At 37.9% G+C, this 13,946-nt stretch overlaps 1 protein-coding gene across 1 annotated transcript in view; it reads right to left on the bottom strand.

The window, feature by feature from the left end:
- Window positions 1-1,796: 1,796 nt before the first annotated feature.
- The window catches only part of ASNS (asparagine synthetase (glutamine-hydrolyzing)), a 13,632-nt gene continuing 1,482 nt past the window's right edge, over window positions 1,797-13,946 (bottom strand). Inside the window, exons 2-11 of the mRNA XM_009994921.1 lie at window positions 12,710-12,947; window positions 11,153-11,338; window positions 10,737-10,838; window positions 8,478-8,605; window positions 7,581-7,707; window positions 6,168-6,274; window positions 5,856-5,956; window positions 4,252-4,333; window positions 3,840-3,995; window positions 1,797-2,290 (exon numbers count right to left, since the gene is read on the bottom strand). Coding sequence (XP_009993223.1) covers window positions 2,081-2,290; window positions 3,840-3,995; window positions 4,252-4,333; window positions 5,856-5,956; window positions 6,168-6,274; window positions 7,581-7,707; window positions 8,478-8,605; window positions 10,737-10,838; window positions 11,153-11,338; window positions 12,710-12,947 — 1,437 coding nt within the window. The 3' untranslated portion in view covers window positions 1,797-2,080. The remainder of the gene's footprint in view (window positions 2,291-3,839; window positions 3,996-4,251; window positions 4,334-5,855; window positions 5,957-6,167; window positions 6,275-7,580; window positions 7,708-8,477; window positions 8,606-10,736; window positions 10,839-11,152; window positions 11,339-12,709; window positions 12,948-13,946) is intronic.

Genomic DNA, 13,946 nt, shown 5'->3' on the forward strand with positions numbered 1-13,946 from the left:
GGCTCATTCAAAACTTTATAAGACTTTCCTAATCGCAGCCTTTATGTCAATTACAATGTCTATATAGGTAGGCAAGTATCTCCTATGTAAATAAAAACAATGGACCCTGAAATTCCTAAATGAGGAACCATAACAGGCATCATGCAGGTGATGTATGTGCTTGGCTGTCCCTGGGAAGGTGGCTGAAGAACTACAGAAATAAACAGCGTCTCCCACACTACAGCCCCTGTCTCCTTTGAGGAGACTGCTCAATAGCCAGCCCAAACACAGGCTTCCTATGTTTTAAATCATCCTTTGGCAACTACTCTCTTATTTACTAATGGAATCAGACATTAGGTCTATGTTAGAAAAAGTTCACCCCTCCAGAGTCTCAGTATGATTTTATATTTTACTTCTAACCACAACTTATAATATTTTACCTCAGTAAAGGGAAGTTCACTGTGAGCAGTAAACCTTACCTTTACACATCAGTACCTAATCACCATACTCTATACTCATCTCCCATGTCAAAACATACTTGACTGCTTCAAAGAAATAAAAAAAGACAGGTACATAACCATGAGGTAAAGAAGGCTGCAGGAACATACTACCTTACTCGTCATATATTCTTAAGTAACAAGAGTGTGCAAGTTTATGTCAAAATATGGCCACTCCTGGCCATAGCTGGAGAGTTCACAGGCTGCATGGTACTACCAAGAGGTTTCAGTAAGGTTTCTGGAATGGATATTCAAAAGCAGTATTGGGGAAGAGTAATATAGACAAATAAATAAAATAAGGAGAGTAATAAAGAGACATTCAGTCATTATATGAAGATTTTTAAACCAGAATTGCTTATATTTTATCTTTTAAATAAGAATTGGCTTTGGTTTCCTAGCCAAGAGAGACAATAAACTAGACTTGTCTTCATTAAGAGCATAAACCTAGTCAAGTCAACCTGTAGCACACGTATATTTTTTGATCACCCTCGTGTTTAAGTCACCTTTAAAAAAGCAGCCCCCAAGCCTCAGTAGTTAATACAAAGTTGTCCTGCATAAAAAGTAATTTGTTTTTCAGTAGGATATGAGAAGTTCTTGCGGTTTCTGAATAAGCTTTTCTTCTGTTTTCCAAGCAAAGGTGTCTGATCCCGTTGTTTTTAATGATGCTTGTGTCTGACTAAAATCTACAGTTGACAGGCTTGGCTCACCACGCTGTTGGCAACATGCAGTTGAGCAGCAACATGGTTACATGGTTTACCTTTTCATCATACAGGTGGAAAAACTCTCACAAGTGAAAAATTTCTTAAAATACTTAGTCATGCAACTTCCAACAGACTGACAGAAATCACCCAATTGGCACTCCATTTTCAAGAATAATAAATACATTTGAAAATTTAAGCCCTTGAGTTAGAAACAAAAACAAAATTCAGTTTCTCTTGTATGTTCTGCTCTTTGATAACAGTCACAATATCTTTAGACTGCTCTATATTTACAAGATTGAAAAACAGCCAACTGATGGCCTTACAGTAACAAATAACTTAATTAAGTAACATCCAGCACCACCACTATTATAAACTCTAGTAAGCATCTCTGCATAGCTATGAAAATCTAAATATCTTTTGAAATCTAGACCAAGTTTCTCTGGAGTACTTAGAAAGACATTCAGAAAAGAATCATACAGATAGACTATTCAAATCCCACGGCCAGGAGCACAAATCACGAAATACCCAGGCTCAAATTCCCCTTTGGCCTGCAGCAGTATGCATCACTTAGGACTCAAGTCCTCAAAACAGAGCTGACATTCAAATATATTAAATGACCGCAAGGCAAATTAATACAATCAAAGTCACATAAGGAACAGAGCTGCCAAATAAGGTAAATTCTTCTCCATAAAGTATTTTCTCATTAACAATAAAGTTTTGGTACAGCAGGCTGAATTTTCAATAGAACACTAACCACAGAAAGCTCTTATTTCCCACAGCATTGTCAAAATGCATCTTAGAGACTATTTAAGCTTTAAGTTTGCATAATTTGTCTGGCTTTTTTAAAGCAGAGTGGATGCAAATGGCTTGCAGCACTTTTATTTAGGGGATTATTTCAAGAGCCTACTCTTGAGCAGCTGACTTGTAATGTTTCAACGTGCGAGCAGAAGGATCAGTGGCTTTAACCCATCTTGGCATCCAGTAGTGGGGCAACCAGTTGCTTTGCCCTGAGTAGTGTTTTTCAAAGATTTGGCGGTAGTAATAACTTTCTTTTGTTTTGGGAGGATTGAAAGGATATTTCTCCGCTGCCTTTTCCAGCAGAAGGTCATCAACCTATAGATGTAAGCAAAACTCAAGTTAAGCTGTTAATACATTTAACTTTTACAAGTCAGTTTGCTGTGAGTTGAAGTCATACAAGGATTAACCAAACACTGAACACTCATAGGTTTAAAAAATAAAAGTTTATTCTAGAGGCAGAGGTTTCAGAGAATCACAGAATGGTTTGGGTTGGAAGGGACCTTAAAGATCATCTAGATCCAATGCCGCTGCATGGGCAGGGACACCTCCCACTAGATCAGGTTGCTCAGAGCCCAATCCAGTCTGGCCTTGAACACTTCCCAGGATGGAGCTTCCACAGCTTCCCCGGGCAACCTGTTCCAGTGTCTCACCACCCTCATTGTGAAGAATTTCCTCCTAATGTTAATGTTTCTGATAGGTGAATTTTTGTCACAGGCTCCCTTGACCTTTATGAATACATCATTCCATTTCCAGTGCTGTTGATATTTCTCTCTGCATCATATGTGAAGCCCACTTGTCTTTGGATTAAAATCACCTTTGTTAATAATCTCATAAAAACTTCTTTATTATCCTTCTCTTTGCTGTGAATCAACTGGAACAACTTAAAGCAGTCTTTCTGCCATGTAAGTGGCATCCTGTTGTTTTTTTCAGCTCAGAGAGCTGTTGACTTTGCTTGTGTAACCAAGTTCTTAGCAACAAAAGACCTGGGATGCAGAGGCAGATGCCTGCAGTTGCCAAGTTGGCTAAGAAAAGGAGGATGAATAGTTGCAGCAGTTGAGGCAGTTTCTAATGCAGCTAGCCTCCACTGACAACATGCTGGCTAACTCCTCACAGCCATGAGATCAATTTGCCCCTTCTACACCAATCCAGGCTGAGTACAGACAGCACAACACTGTTGCCTGACCCAACTACTTTCTTGCCTGGGGATATAAAGAAAGTAAATTGGAAAGAAACAGTTGGTAGTAGGACAGACCAGCAGCTGTCCACATATTTCTGTGTAACAGAGCCCTGGTGTAAAGTGGGCATTATTCCTCCTTTGGATGATTAAAGTACCTCTGTAAACAAAAGCTTACTATTACTTGTCCAAGCCAAAATGCTGGTTAGCAGTGCAAGCAGAGGCTTTAAAAATCAAAAGGGCTTAGCTAGGTATGGCTGGGAAAAACAAATGACATGAACATGAAAGGCCGTTATAAAGTCATTATGCTGTTACTCAGCAGCAGAGTAAGTTCATGCAAGTGCCTTCAGCTGAAGCAGCTGCTTTGCCTGTAACCCAGAAATTGTGTTTGCCAACAGACAATCTAATTTGCAGTCCAGATACTTACATGATGTTAATTTCCTTTCACAGTAATTTCTGTCAGCATTTCCCTAGCATTTCTTTGTATTTAGGCTTTTAAATGCCTTTAACCAATTTGGATAGCTAGAAGACCATTGATTAAAGTCAATCTTGCTCCTCCATGATGAAGCTCAAGTTACTATCATACCCAGATTTATGCTCCAGATAAGCACGTGAGCTGCCCCCCCTTGGCAGCCATATCTAATACACCCGAATGTAAAAGACATTGAAAAAAAATAAGTTATATTGTACCTGTTGGTCAATATAGTCTTGAAGAATGGAAAACCAGGATTTCTTTACTGATGCTATGCCATCACTGAAGGCTTCTTTGGGTCTCCAGAGTATGTCTTTGGGAAGCAAGTTGGAATCTTCAAAAGACTGTCTTAAAAGGTATTTTTCAATTCCATTCTGTTTGCAGAACAACAAACGGTATCGTGAGGCTCAGGAACTGCAGCACAAAGATCTGGCTTTAAACACTTCAGAAATGGTTTCCTTTCAGAAGGCCTGAGCAGAAAAGGGTTCCCTACAGTCCAACAATAAATTTAAGAGCATGCTTGACCTTGAGTAAAGGACTTCACCATTGAATTCAGCAAGTTGATCCTCTTTAGAACAAGTAAAGTGAATCTGTAAGTTTACACTTTGGTCCAACCCTAGTTTTACATACCTTTGGGATTCGCAGTTCTCCTGGTAGAGATAAGTAATAAGAAGTAAACCGATGATCCAAAAATGGGACTCTCAGTTCAAGACTAAACAGAGGAAATAAACAGAAAAGATACTGAATTAATCCAACAAGTCATCTACTTACAAATTTTGTAACAGTTATGCTTTCCCCATCTTTCACATAGAGACAAGGTTTTCTGGTTTTACTTACAAGAAATTTCACTTCCATATTCATGACTATTTGCATTTAATGAATCAATTTGAAAAGTTAAGTATATTATATGCAGAGCAAATAAAGATCTTTTATGATGCCATCTGCTGGACATCTTTTAGTACAACGAATTTAAAGACTACAGTCCTGCAGGATTTGCAAAAACTGTTGTTCCATGTAAGCAAAAACACACTAAAAAAAAAATCCTGTAGCCTCCTGAGAACTACCAAGATGCTCACTGAGATCTGCATCAGCATTTGTAAAGGTATCACAGAACCAAGCAAGGATTTCTTCTGTCATTTCTGAAATCCACATTTGTTTGTGTTTTCAAGAAACAAGGAAAAGGATCATGTATGGACACCATTAAGCTATTGACTACTGATCCTGCTGCATTTGCAGAAGTTCTCTCCTGTACCAGTGGCAGATACAGAAGCACAAAATCCTCCTGTTTACATTCTCTTACACATACCATGGCTTCTAAAAACACAGAAGGAAACAAAATTACAGTAACTCTGCCTTTGGTAGGAAGAACCCCTCTCAGTGTGCCTCCTCAGGAGGCACTATGCTGCCCAGCTTCAAGGTTAGATGGAAATGTCATACTGCATTCTAATAAATTCACTGCCTCTGTACCTCCTTCTCTAATAAAAAGCAGATGACTTCAGCTTCTCAAGAAACAGCAACTCTCCAAACAAGAGGAGGCAGAGTGTGATATTGAACTGTCCTGAATATGTGGCGAAACTTTTCAGCACAAAACAAATTATGAGGCACATGGTAGGTCTCCTACACCCTATCCATCTTTTATACAGAGAAGAGAAACAAAAGGTTATAAAAACCTGGGCAAGTAACTCTGTGGCAGGATTTATATGCAACACAAGTTTCCCCAATAGATTTGCCTTGCCAAAGGTACCATCTTTTTCTCAACTACAGCCAGCTTCCCAACAATATTCTCCTGTTAATGCCTTTCTTAATAAAACTATGCTGTTTTCTGTAGTGTACAGAAGCCCCGTAGACTGCTCACACTCATGCTGTGCTTCCCACCCATTCAGAGCACCCTGAGTATCTGTGAATACCTGGAACGTTAGCAATGCCTGTTCTGACAAAGCAGGTGGTATTAGGATATAAGTCATATTAAGATACAGAGCTCAAGCAGAGTATGCAATGCACTTATTTGCTGCTACTACTACTACTCTGAAGATCGATGATCATCTTAAGAGTAGTTTAGATCCAGACAGTAGGATTAAAATTATCCTGCACTACAATATTCTGAATCACTTAGCAATTCAAACAGTAACAAGTTAGCAATTAACTTGTAATTTCCTCAACAGCGGCACAAGTTTTAAGATCTTCTTAGGCTTTTAAAATCACGAGTTCTCAGCATCCAAGAGACTATGTTTTACCCATGTGCTGCAGTAGTTCTGTCTGCACGAAGTACATCAAACAGGTAGAGCTCCTTCAGAAGCCTCTCGCTCTCTTCTGCAGCTTCTTCAGGAGACGGTGCCTGTAACCAGACATATGCATGTAGCACACAGATACAACACAGCTGTGCTGAGGGAATAATTATTTGCTGTCCTGTGTTTGAGTTGTGGTGATCACTGAAAGACTAGCAAAAAACTACAACTCTCAAACATCACACCTTGAAATCTCAGAGATTTTCTGCTGAAGGGAAGAACAAGAAGCTCAAGAGCTTTCTGTATAGGGAATATATTTACCTTGTGGAAATATATATATCCTTGTGTAAGCTCATCTGATCCTTCTCCTGAAAAAATGACCACACTGTCCGTTTTCCTGCGTATATATTTGGAGACAAGGTACATGCCTTGAAAAAAAAAATGAAGTTATTAAAACAGAGCTACATGTATGTTGTTACACACAGCTAGTGCCATTTTAAATCTAGTATTTTTAAAGTTTCTCTCCTACACGACTACACGACTTCAATCTGCAGCAAGCAACTGCAATATGCTAAAGCAACATCTAATTGTTATTCAAAGCCATCAACAGCCACACAAACTAAGTGCTACAAATACATCTAAACTGTGTACTTACACGTAGCCCTCAAAATAACAGAAAGATGTGTGCATCTGTGATCCTGGGAATGCTGAAGCATTCCCGTGGGAACACACACAGGAGTTGTTCTGACTCGGTTTGAAATTAAGCACATGATTAATCCCAGCCCAGTCCTGAATAAACTTTTAGCTTTGGAGAACAAAACTAATAACAAAAAGTTTCTGCTTAACTCTCTGCCATTGTGGGTTAAACTGGATTAAGCTCTTTCTTAAATTATTATTTTTAAAAAATAATTCTTTATTAAACAGAATTACACCTTCCTTTCATCACTCCTTTCCAAACAATATGCTTTTATAACAAAAGTATTTGAGACTTAATGCAAAGGACCTGGTTCGTTACTTCTCATAGTAAGCAGCAACCACAGCTGACTAGTTGGCTTTACTTCTGAAAGCAACACTTTTAATACTTTACATTGCAAAGCCCTATCTTCATATAACAAACCCCACTCAGGCAACTGGGTTTTCAAAACTGTGTTGACTATTTGGCTTACTAACTTTTGGGTGTATTTTAGGCTGTTACATGGTTAACTGGGTAAAGTAAAATAGCTGGCATTACAAAGAAGGTCATATTGGGTTAGGGTTTCTTGTTCTTATCAGGTTGACAATCTTTTGTCAGAAGCTGCTAGTGACTTCCTTCATTTCCCAGAATCAAACACACATTATAAGAAGCCTGCCTGGCTTGAGTACACATATTACTAGAGGGTGACGAGAAAGAATTCACTTCAGTTTTTATTACCCTATTCCTTGCATAATTTTAATACTGTTTTGCTATCACAACATTCAGTACCTCAAATAACCTGTACATTTTCCACCTTCCTCCAAGGTTCATACCTAGCAGAGCAGAAAACCCAGATCTGTAGATTAAACATTTATATGAAACTGACAACTGGTTTTCCTTCAGTGTGGTATCCCAGACAAAACTGCAGAGCAGAATTTGGGAGTCCCAGTTTGCAGGTTCTGTGATAACTAGAGGATCTAGTAGATGACTACATGATTTTGCATAACATTTCATTCAGGTGCTGTAAAGCAAAGACTGCTATAAAAAAAAATAAATCTTACCAATTGAAGCTCTTATTGTTGTTATATCATAAGTTTCCAAGGAGAAGATAACCTCCTCTATTGCCTGAATTCCCTCTTCAGAATTAAATATTACTTCATGATGTTCACTACCTATATGTGCTGCCACCTGTTCGTAAAAGGTCACAGTAATGTATTGCTTTTCAATTAAAACATTTTTTAAACATACATTGTATTTAAAACACATGCACTGAGGGAAAACACCAGCTCCCTTCTGCCATGGTGAGAATTATAAGACATTAGGCCAAGAAAAGATGACACTGTAGCAGCTCCTCTGACTTGCAGGAGTACAATCACCAGAGGGAACAGAGTCTCCCAAATTACAGTGTTCAATCATTATTGCAACAGACCATACAGCTGCTTGCCCAAAGCATAACAAAATCTGTAGAGGCCTAAATACTCTAGATATTTGCCCTGAAGAGAAAAGACAGCTCAGAAGCCATGACAGACTGGATACCTAAAGGGTACCCAAGATGACAAGCAGTTTGTAGGAGGCTTTTCATTCAATAAACCAACAACTTACAACACTTAACATATACACAAATGCTATAGCATAGAAACAATAGCATGGAGATTTATCCTAAAACCCAGAAGCAGAATTGAGACAACCCTAAAGTACTGTCCTTTTGGTAAAAATGCAGTGAGAGTCAGTAATAAAAGTCTTCCAAATGCAAGAGAACACAGGTAAGGCTCAATTATCTCTTTTGCAAGATGTAACTAAGAAAAAAATGTTGTATTAAATTATTTATTGCAAACTGATTTACATTATAGCAATACATGAATATTCAGTACTACTATTAACACCATACTATGAAATTAGCACTATTAATAAATGCTATTCAGCAGTTCAGAACAAACTGAAAACAAAGCTTGCTATACCTTTCTAGCAGCCAGCAAGTCGGGACTGTTTTCCATTCCAATGGCAAAAGTTTGTAATGGATAATTGATGTTGATTTCTTTCATCAGTTTCAGAAGAACAGCTGCAACCAAGCTGGAATCTAAGCCCCCTGTCAACAAAACAATTTATTCCATTAGGTGTTTGACTGGGTTTTTTGTTTCACTTTAAGGACACTGAATCTAGATTGTGGAATCTCATGCACGGCCTACAATTTCAAGCCATGTGATTCCAAGGTACTTCTTGTACAAGTGCACATTTACTTCTGCTTAACAAGCGAATGAGGCAACTTTAGTGGAACACCTTCAGTAACAGTTGTTAGTACTTTTGGCATCAGAGGCATCAGTGGAAATCCTTCTTTAAGATACACAGTAAGTATTCTGAAAACACTGTACTAGAACATGCCCCTTCTGAACTCTGCTATAATGGGATTTATTCTCCATATCAAAAATGCTCTCTATCCTTTTTTTACCTACACATTTGATACTCTACTGACAGAACTATGTAGTTGTTGTTTGTTTGCTGTTAGAATAAAAAAGAATTAACAGAAAGTTTATTGTAAGGGCTTCACTCTTCCCCAATCATTTTTCAAAAGTATGTTTCACACATTTTGAGTGGAATTAATTCTTAAACATAATTTCAAAGTGAAAAGATTCACTACTGACATTCCTTTTTTTTCTTTTTTTACTTCCTCAAGGAATGACAGTGGAAGAATTTGAACAATTTGGAAAATAAACAAAAAGTAAAACAAAGTGATACACAAGGTGCCCAGACACACTCTAAGGCTCCACCTTTGTGTTCTCATGAGCTCTGCTAATCCTTGATTAGTTCTACTTGCTGCTCCCCTTAGCAGTACTGAGCAACACAAGGTACCTGTTCTCCCACACCTGCCTGCAGTTTTGCCAAGCATGAGGCAAAATCCTCTTCTCTGTTTCCCACAGCCTGCATATGTTTTTTGAGCTGAGTGCATTAGCATCCATTCCCACCCTCATCCCTGTTGTTGGCATGCTACCCTGTAAAAAAATATCCTTCTGTAGAAATCACATGCAGAATCTGAGAAAAAGGAGAGCACAGAAATCAAACTGAGTGCTTAGGATGCAGAAATCACAGAAGTCAAAAGCTGAGATTCCACTGTGAAGTTGCAGAACTCCCTCTGTGATTGGAAACAAAGGCAGTTCTCCAATGGTGGTGCTCCAAGAATACTCAAAATTACTGAGATACTATGAGATTATGGAGATACTCTTGATATTATACCAGCACGGGCACTCAAATTATTTTACTAATACATCCTGCAAGTGCATCTGAGGAGCTACTGACTGCTTTCTAATTTGGTATCTGAAATTTGTTTTTTGAACAAGCTTTTTATTGAGGCTGGCATCTTCCAACTCTGCATATCTCTTTGTTTCATTTACCTTCCTTCTACTTTTTATGATGCCACAGTAAGGAAATGGTCCAACAGTCTCTCTCAGTCAGTTCTCTCTCATTCAAACAAGATAAGTAAGTGCCATTACTGGTGTTCAGTGCACGCATGACCAGCATATCAGAACTCTAACTACAACTACAAGGTGCTACAAAAACAAAACCACAGTAAAACGTCAGTCCCACAGCTACGAAGACTCACCTCTGTAAAGTACCTCTGTAACACTTAACCACCAAATCAGAACACTAATCAGCTAAGTCAAGAACCACAAGTTATTATTTCACCTGAAAAAGACTGCAGCAAATAATCTCAGTCCAGGTGCTCCCCTGTAATTTAGTAAATCAAGGGCAGTCTAAGATGGCGGGTAAAGCGAAGAAGGGACAAGTAAGAACTTCCTTTCCTCCTGCTGCCTGAAACATGCCAAGGCTTTTTTCTATACTCAGTCTGTGTAAAGTGAATGTAATAAATTACATTTTCTTTTTAGGCACCAACCTAAGCATAAATCTCATATATTTAAGAAAATATTGGGTGATTTCTCAGTAAGAATATTATATTTCTTTTCTCTTAGTTAAAAATGGTCAGTGCCTCAACATGCTGACATCCCAGCCCAGAGTAAAATTTAAAAGCATAAGACTTTCAAGACACTTGTGTAAATTGGAAAACTTTATCACCAACTAACAAATTCCCTGTTCTCTGCTCTAAAAGAAAATGAAGAACACTTGAGGTACATCACAGCAGAACAGTCAGTATACTTTCCTCTAACTAGTAGAGGATGGGCAAAAGAGAGAAAAGATACAGAATCATTGTGAGTCTTGCTACCTACCTGATAAAAGACAACCAATCCTTCTGTGAGCCATCAAACGTTTTCTAACAGCATTTTCAAACAGAATACGGATGTTGCTTTTCACTGTTTCAAGATCAAAGCCTGTTCAGGGAAGAAGAGAAGAGGGAAAAAACAAATCCAAGAAGTGTTACTTAGACTTTGTTGGGTTATGCAATTAGGAAACAAAGATATTTTCTGGCTTTCCTTTGATAACAACAGCATGCAAGTCCATCTTTGTACGTGACTGCCTACACCAACAATCCTTCAGTCCCTACATTATAAAGGTTCTCCAGTTTGTTTGTTGTAATTTTTTTAAATGTCACTTTTTTTAATTGATCAATGCAAATCTTATATTGAAAGATTGTGATTTTTTCACTTTTTCATCAGAAAAAGCAGCAAATGCTTTGCTGTACTACCTGAAGGCAAAGTTTCCACTGTATCGCAGGCAGCATGGAGTGGTTCATCTTTACAACTATGATATTTTACTAATTCCACTGATGTAACTTTCCCAGATGGCTTTAAATCCAACACTTCGTAATGACCAGGGAGAAATGGTTCCACTTTAGGACATAAGGATGTTGAATGCTTTAAGTTGATAAGTCCTACAGATAAAATGGGGGGAAAAAAAGTCATTAACTGGGTCAGTTAAATTATACCTCACTAAACGGACTTTGTACTAAAACTATATATAAATATTTTCTCCAGACCCTAAATCTGTTATTAAAAAAATACCATTCTGAGTGGGAGTCTGCCCTGGCTAGCTCATGATTCTGCTTCTGGCAGACTGCACAAGTAGATATGTGCTGTCTCAAGCTATAGCAGCAGAGGAAGGAAACTAGCAAGTTATACTAATGGGTAACTAGCAATTTATTCCTATATAAAAGCACTAATAAAAGCACTTTTCTAAACGACTACATGATGTCTAGGTCAAGGTGTAATATGCTTATGGAAATTCAAATGACATTTAATAACTGATTTTGTGTTTAAAATTAAGTGTAGTTCAGCTAACAAGAAGTTTGTAATGCGACAACATCACTGAAGTGGTTGCTTAATTGACATTGATTTACTGATTTCATAACTCATCAGTTCCAGCCTGATCTACACCACTGCCAATGAGTGCCAAGAATCAGACGTGTAGCCAAACCTCATTTCCATTCCTTTTGTGAAAGAGGATGTTTTGCACCTGCTGGTCACCTGGATGCCCCTTGAGGAACTGGGCAAAAGAGATACTGTATTGCTGTTAGAGAGGGACCAGTAATCCCCTGTCACGGCTATAGGACACAGTTCTTAAAATATTAACTTCCCTTCTTCCTTCCCAAGAAGTAGAGATGGTACAGCTCTTAGTACTAGTACTTAGTACTACTATTAGAGGAGTCAATCTGCATTAGAGTCTGACAATAAAATTGATATACAATAAATGGGAGAGACACAAGTAGCTGTGAAAGTCAATTTTAGCCAAAGTGCATTTTAGGCAATAAACTCCATTTATGCATTGTTTGGATTTGTTTAGGCACGTATCATGACTAGAGATAATTACTAAAAGAACAACACAAAAAACCAAACAGTAGTGGATATATCGTTGGAAAGGAAAACAATCGTCGAGTGTCATCAGAAAATTACCCAATACTGCATGAAATTTCAGTAGGGTTTTAAAATGAAAAATGCACTTAACTTAGGGGTGACATAAAACATTTTGGACTTAATACTGCTATGATTCCAGAACACAAAGAATTAGAAAATTAAATAAGCAAGTTATTTTAGAGATATTAAGGATAATTAAACACTTTAAGGGCTTACTGTCTGTGGTTTTTTGTTTTATTGATGTGTAGTTCTTATACTACTAAATATAGTTCATTTATTACTGAACTTAAAGTTCACTTTCTCTTCACACTTAAAAGAAAAGCCTTACAGAGAAGCCTGTCTCCAAAAACAACACCTAAGATTATTCAGGCACTAAACACAACTGGTTTTACCTTTTGCCTCAGAACAGACTCCCAGAAATCCATCATCAGTCAGCACCTTAAACAGTGGTCTGACTCCATAGGTATCCCTTGCCAGAAACACTTTTCTGTTTGCAGTGTCCAGAAGGATGAAAGCAAATACACCATCTAGCATGGATGCTGTTTGTTCTATTCCTCCTCTGTTGTAAAGATGGAGGATAACTTCACCATCCACTAAAGTCTGATACTCAAATCCAAACTGCTTCTGCAACTAAGAAAAAATATAAAGAAAAACACAAGTAAGCATTTGCAAACATTGACCACTTATTAACTGGAAAAAAAAAAAAGAACAACTAAGACATCTTCCTAAAATCACAGTTCAACATATATAAAAATTTCTGCCAAAGAAGGAAATAATTTTTTGTGTTCAAAATAACATCCAGGATCATGTCTCAGCCAATGTAGATTGCCTCTGTAGCCTTAAGCAATTCACATTATGCTAAGTTTTCAGGGATACATTTCTATCTGAAGATGTCAAACTGCAAACCCAGGACCCTGGTCTTCAGAAGTATTAGCCTCCCCATCTCCCACAGACACATGGCAGAAGCAGACCATCATGGCTTCTAAAAAGCCAACTCAAAACAGAACTAGAAACAGGGACATAATTTATTGTAGTGTAAAATCAGTTGGTGTCACCTCCTTATCAAATAATAAAGACATTTACCTAAGCCCCACGCCCCCAAGCACATAGAAACTGGTAACATCTCTGCAGAGTAAAATACTTCAGAAAGAAACTTTGGATTACTTAAGCAGTCACTGCAATTCCTCACTGTTTTTTTTAATGCACAGAGAATTTCCTTCTTCCTAATCTTCCTCCATTCCTCAAACCTTTTCACTCTGCCTGTACAGATGGAGTCAGAGAAGAAGAAACTACCCGTCACTTAAGTTGAACCAAATATTCTTACTCTTGTTGTGGTGCTACAATTAAAGTTCTTTCAGTATCTACCGGACAAGGGGAAAGAAGGAGCTTCAATAAAACATTACAGAGCCAAGAAACCTCACAAAATCAATGCTTTTGCATTTTAACTTAAGTTCTTCGTTTTTGTTAATTATGGGGCAAAGTCTTGGATCAAATTGAGTCAGTATTGAATTAATTTTTGCCCTGAACACAATGCTTGTTTCACCAATGATCCCTTCCTACGTAGGTTTTAGCCACAAGCCTAAAAGAAAATCTCTTTATAGAGAAAGAGGGTACATAATGTAGTGAGAA

The sequence above is a fragment of the Chaetura pelagica genome, unplaced genomic scaffold, assembly GCF_000747805.2.
Source record: "Chaetura pelagica isolate M959 unplaced genomic scaffold, ChaPel_1.0 scaffold12, whole genome shotgun sequence".
Lineage (NCBI taxonomy): Eukaryota > Metazoa > Chordata > Aves > Apodiformes > Apodidae > Chaetura > Chaetura pelagica.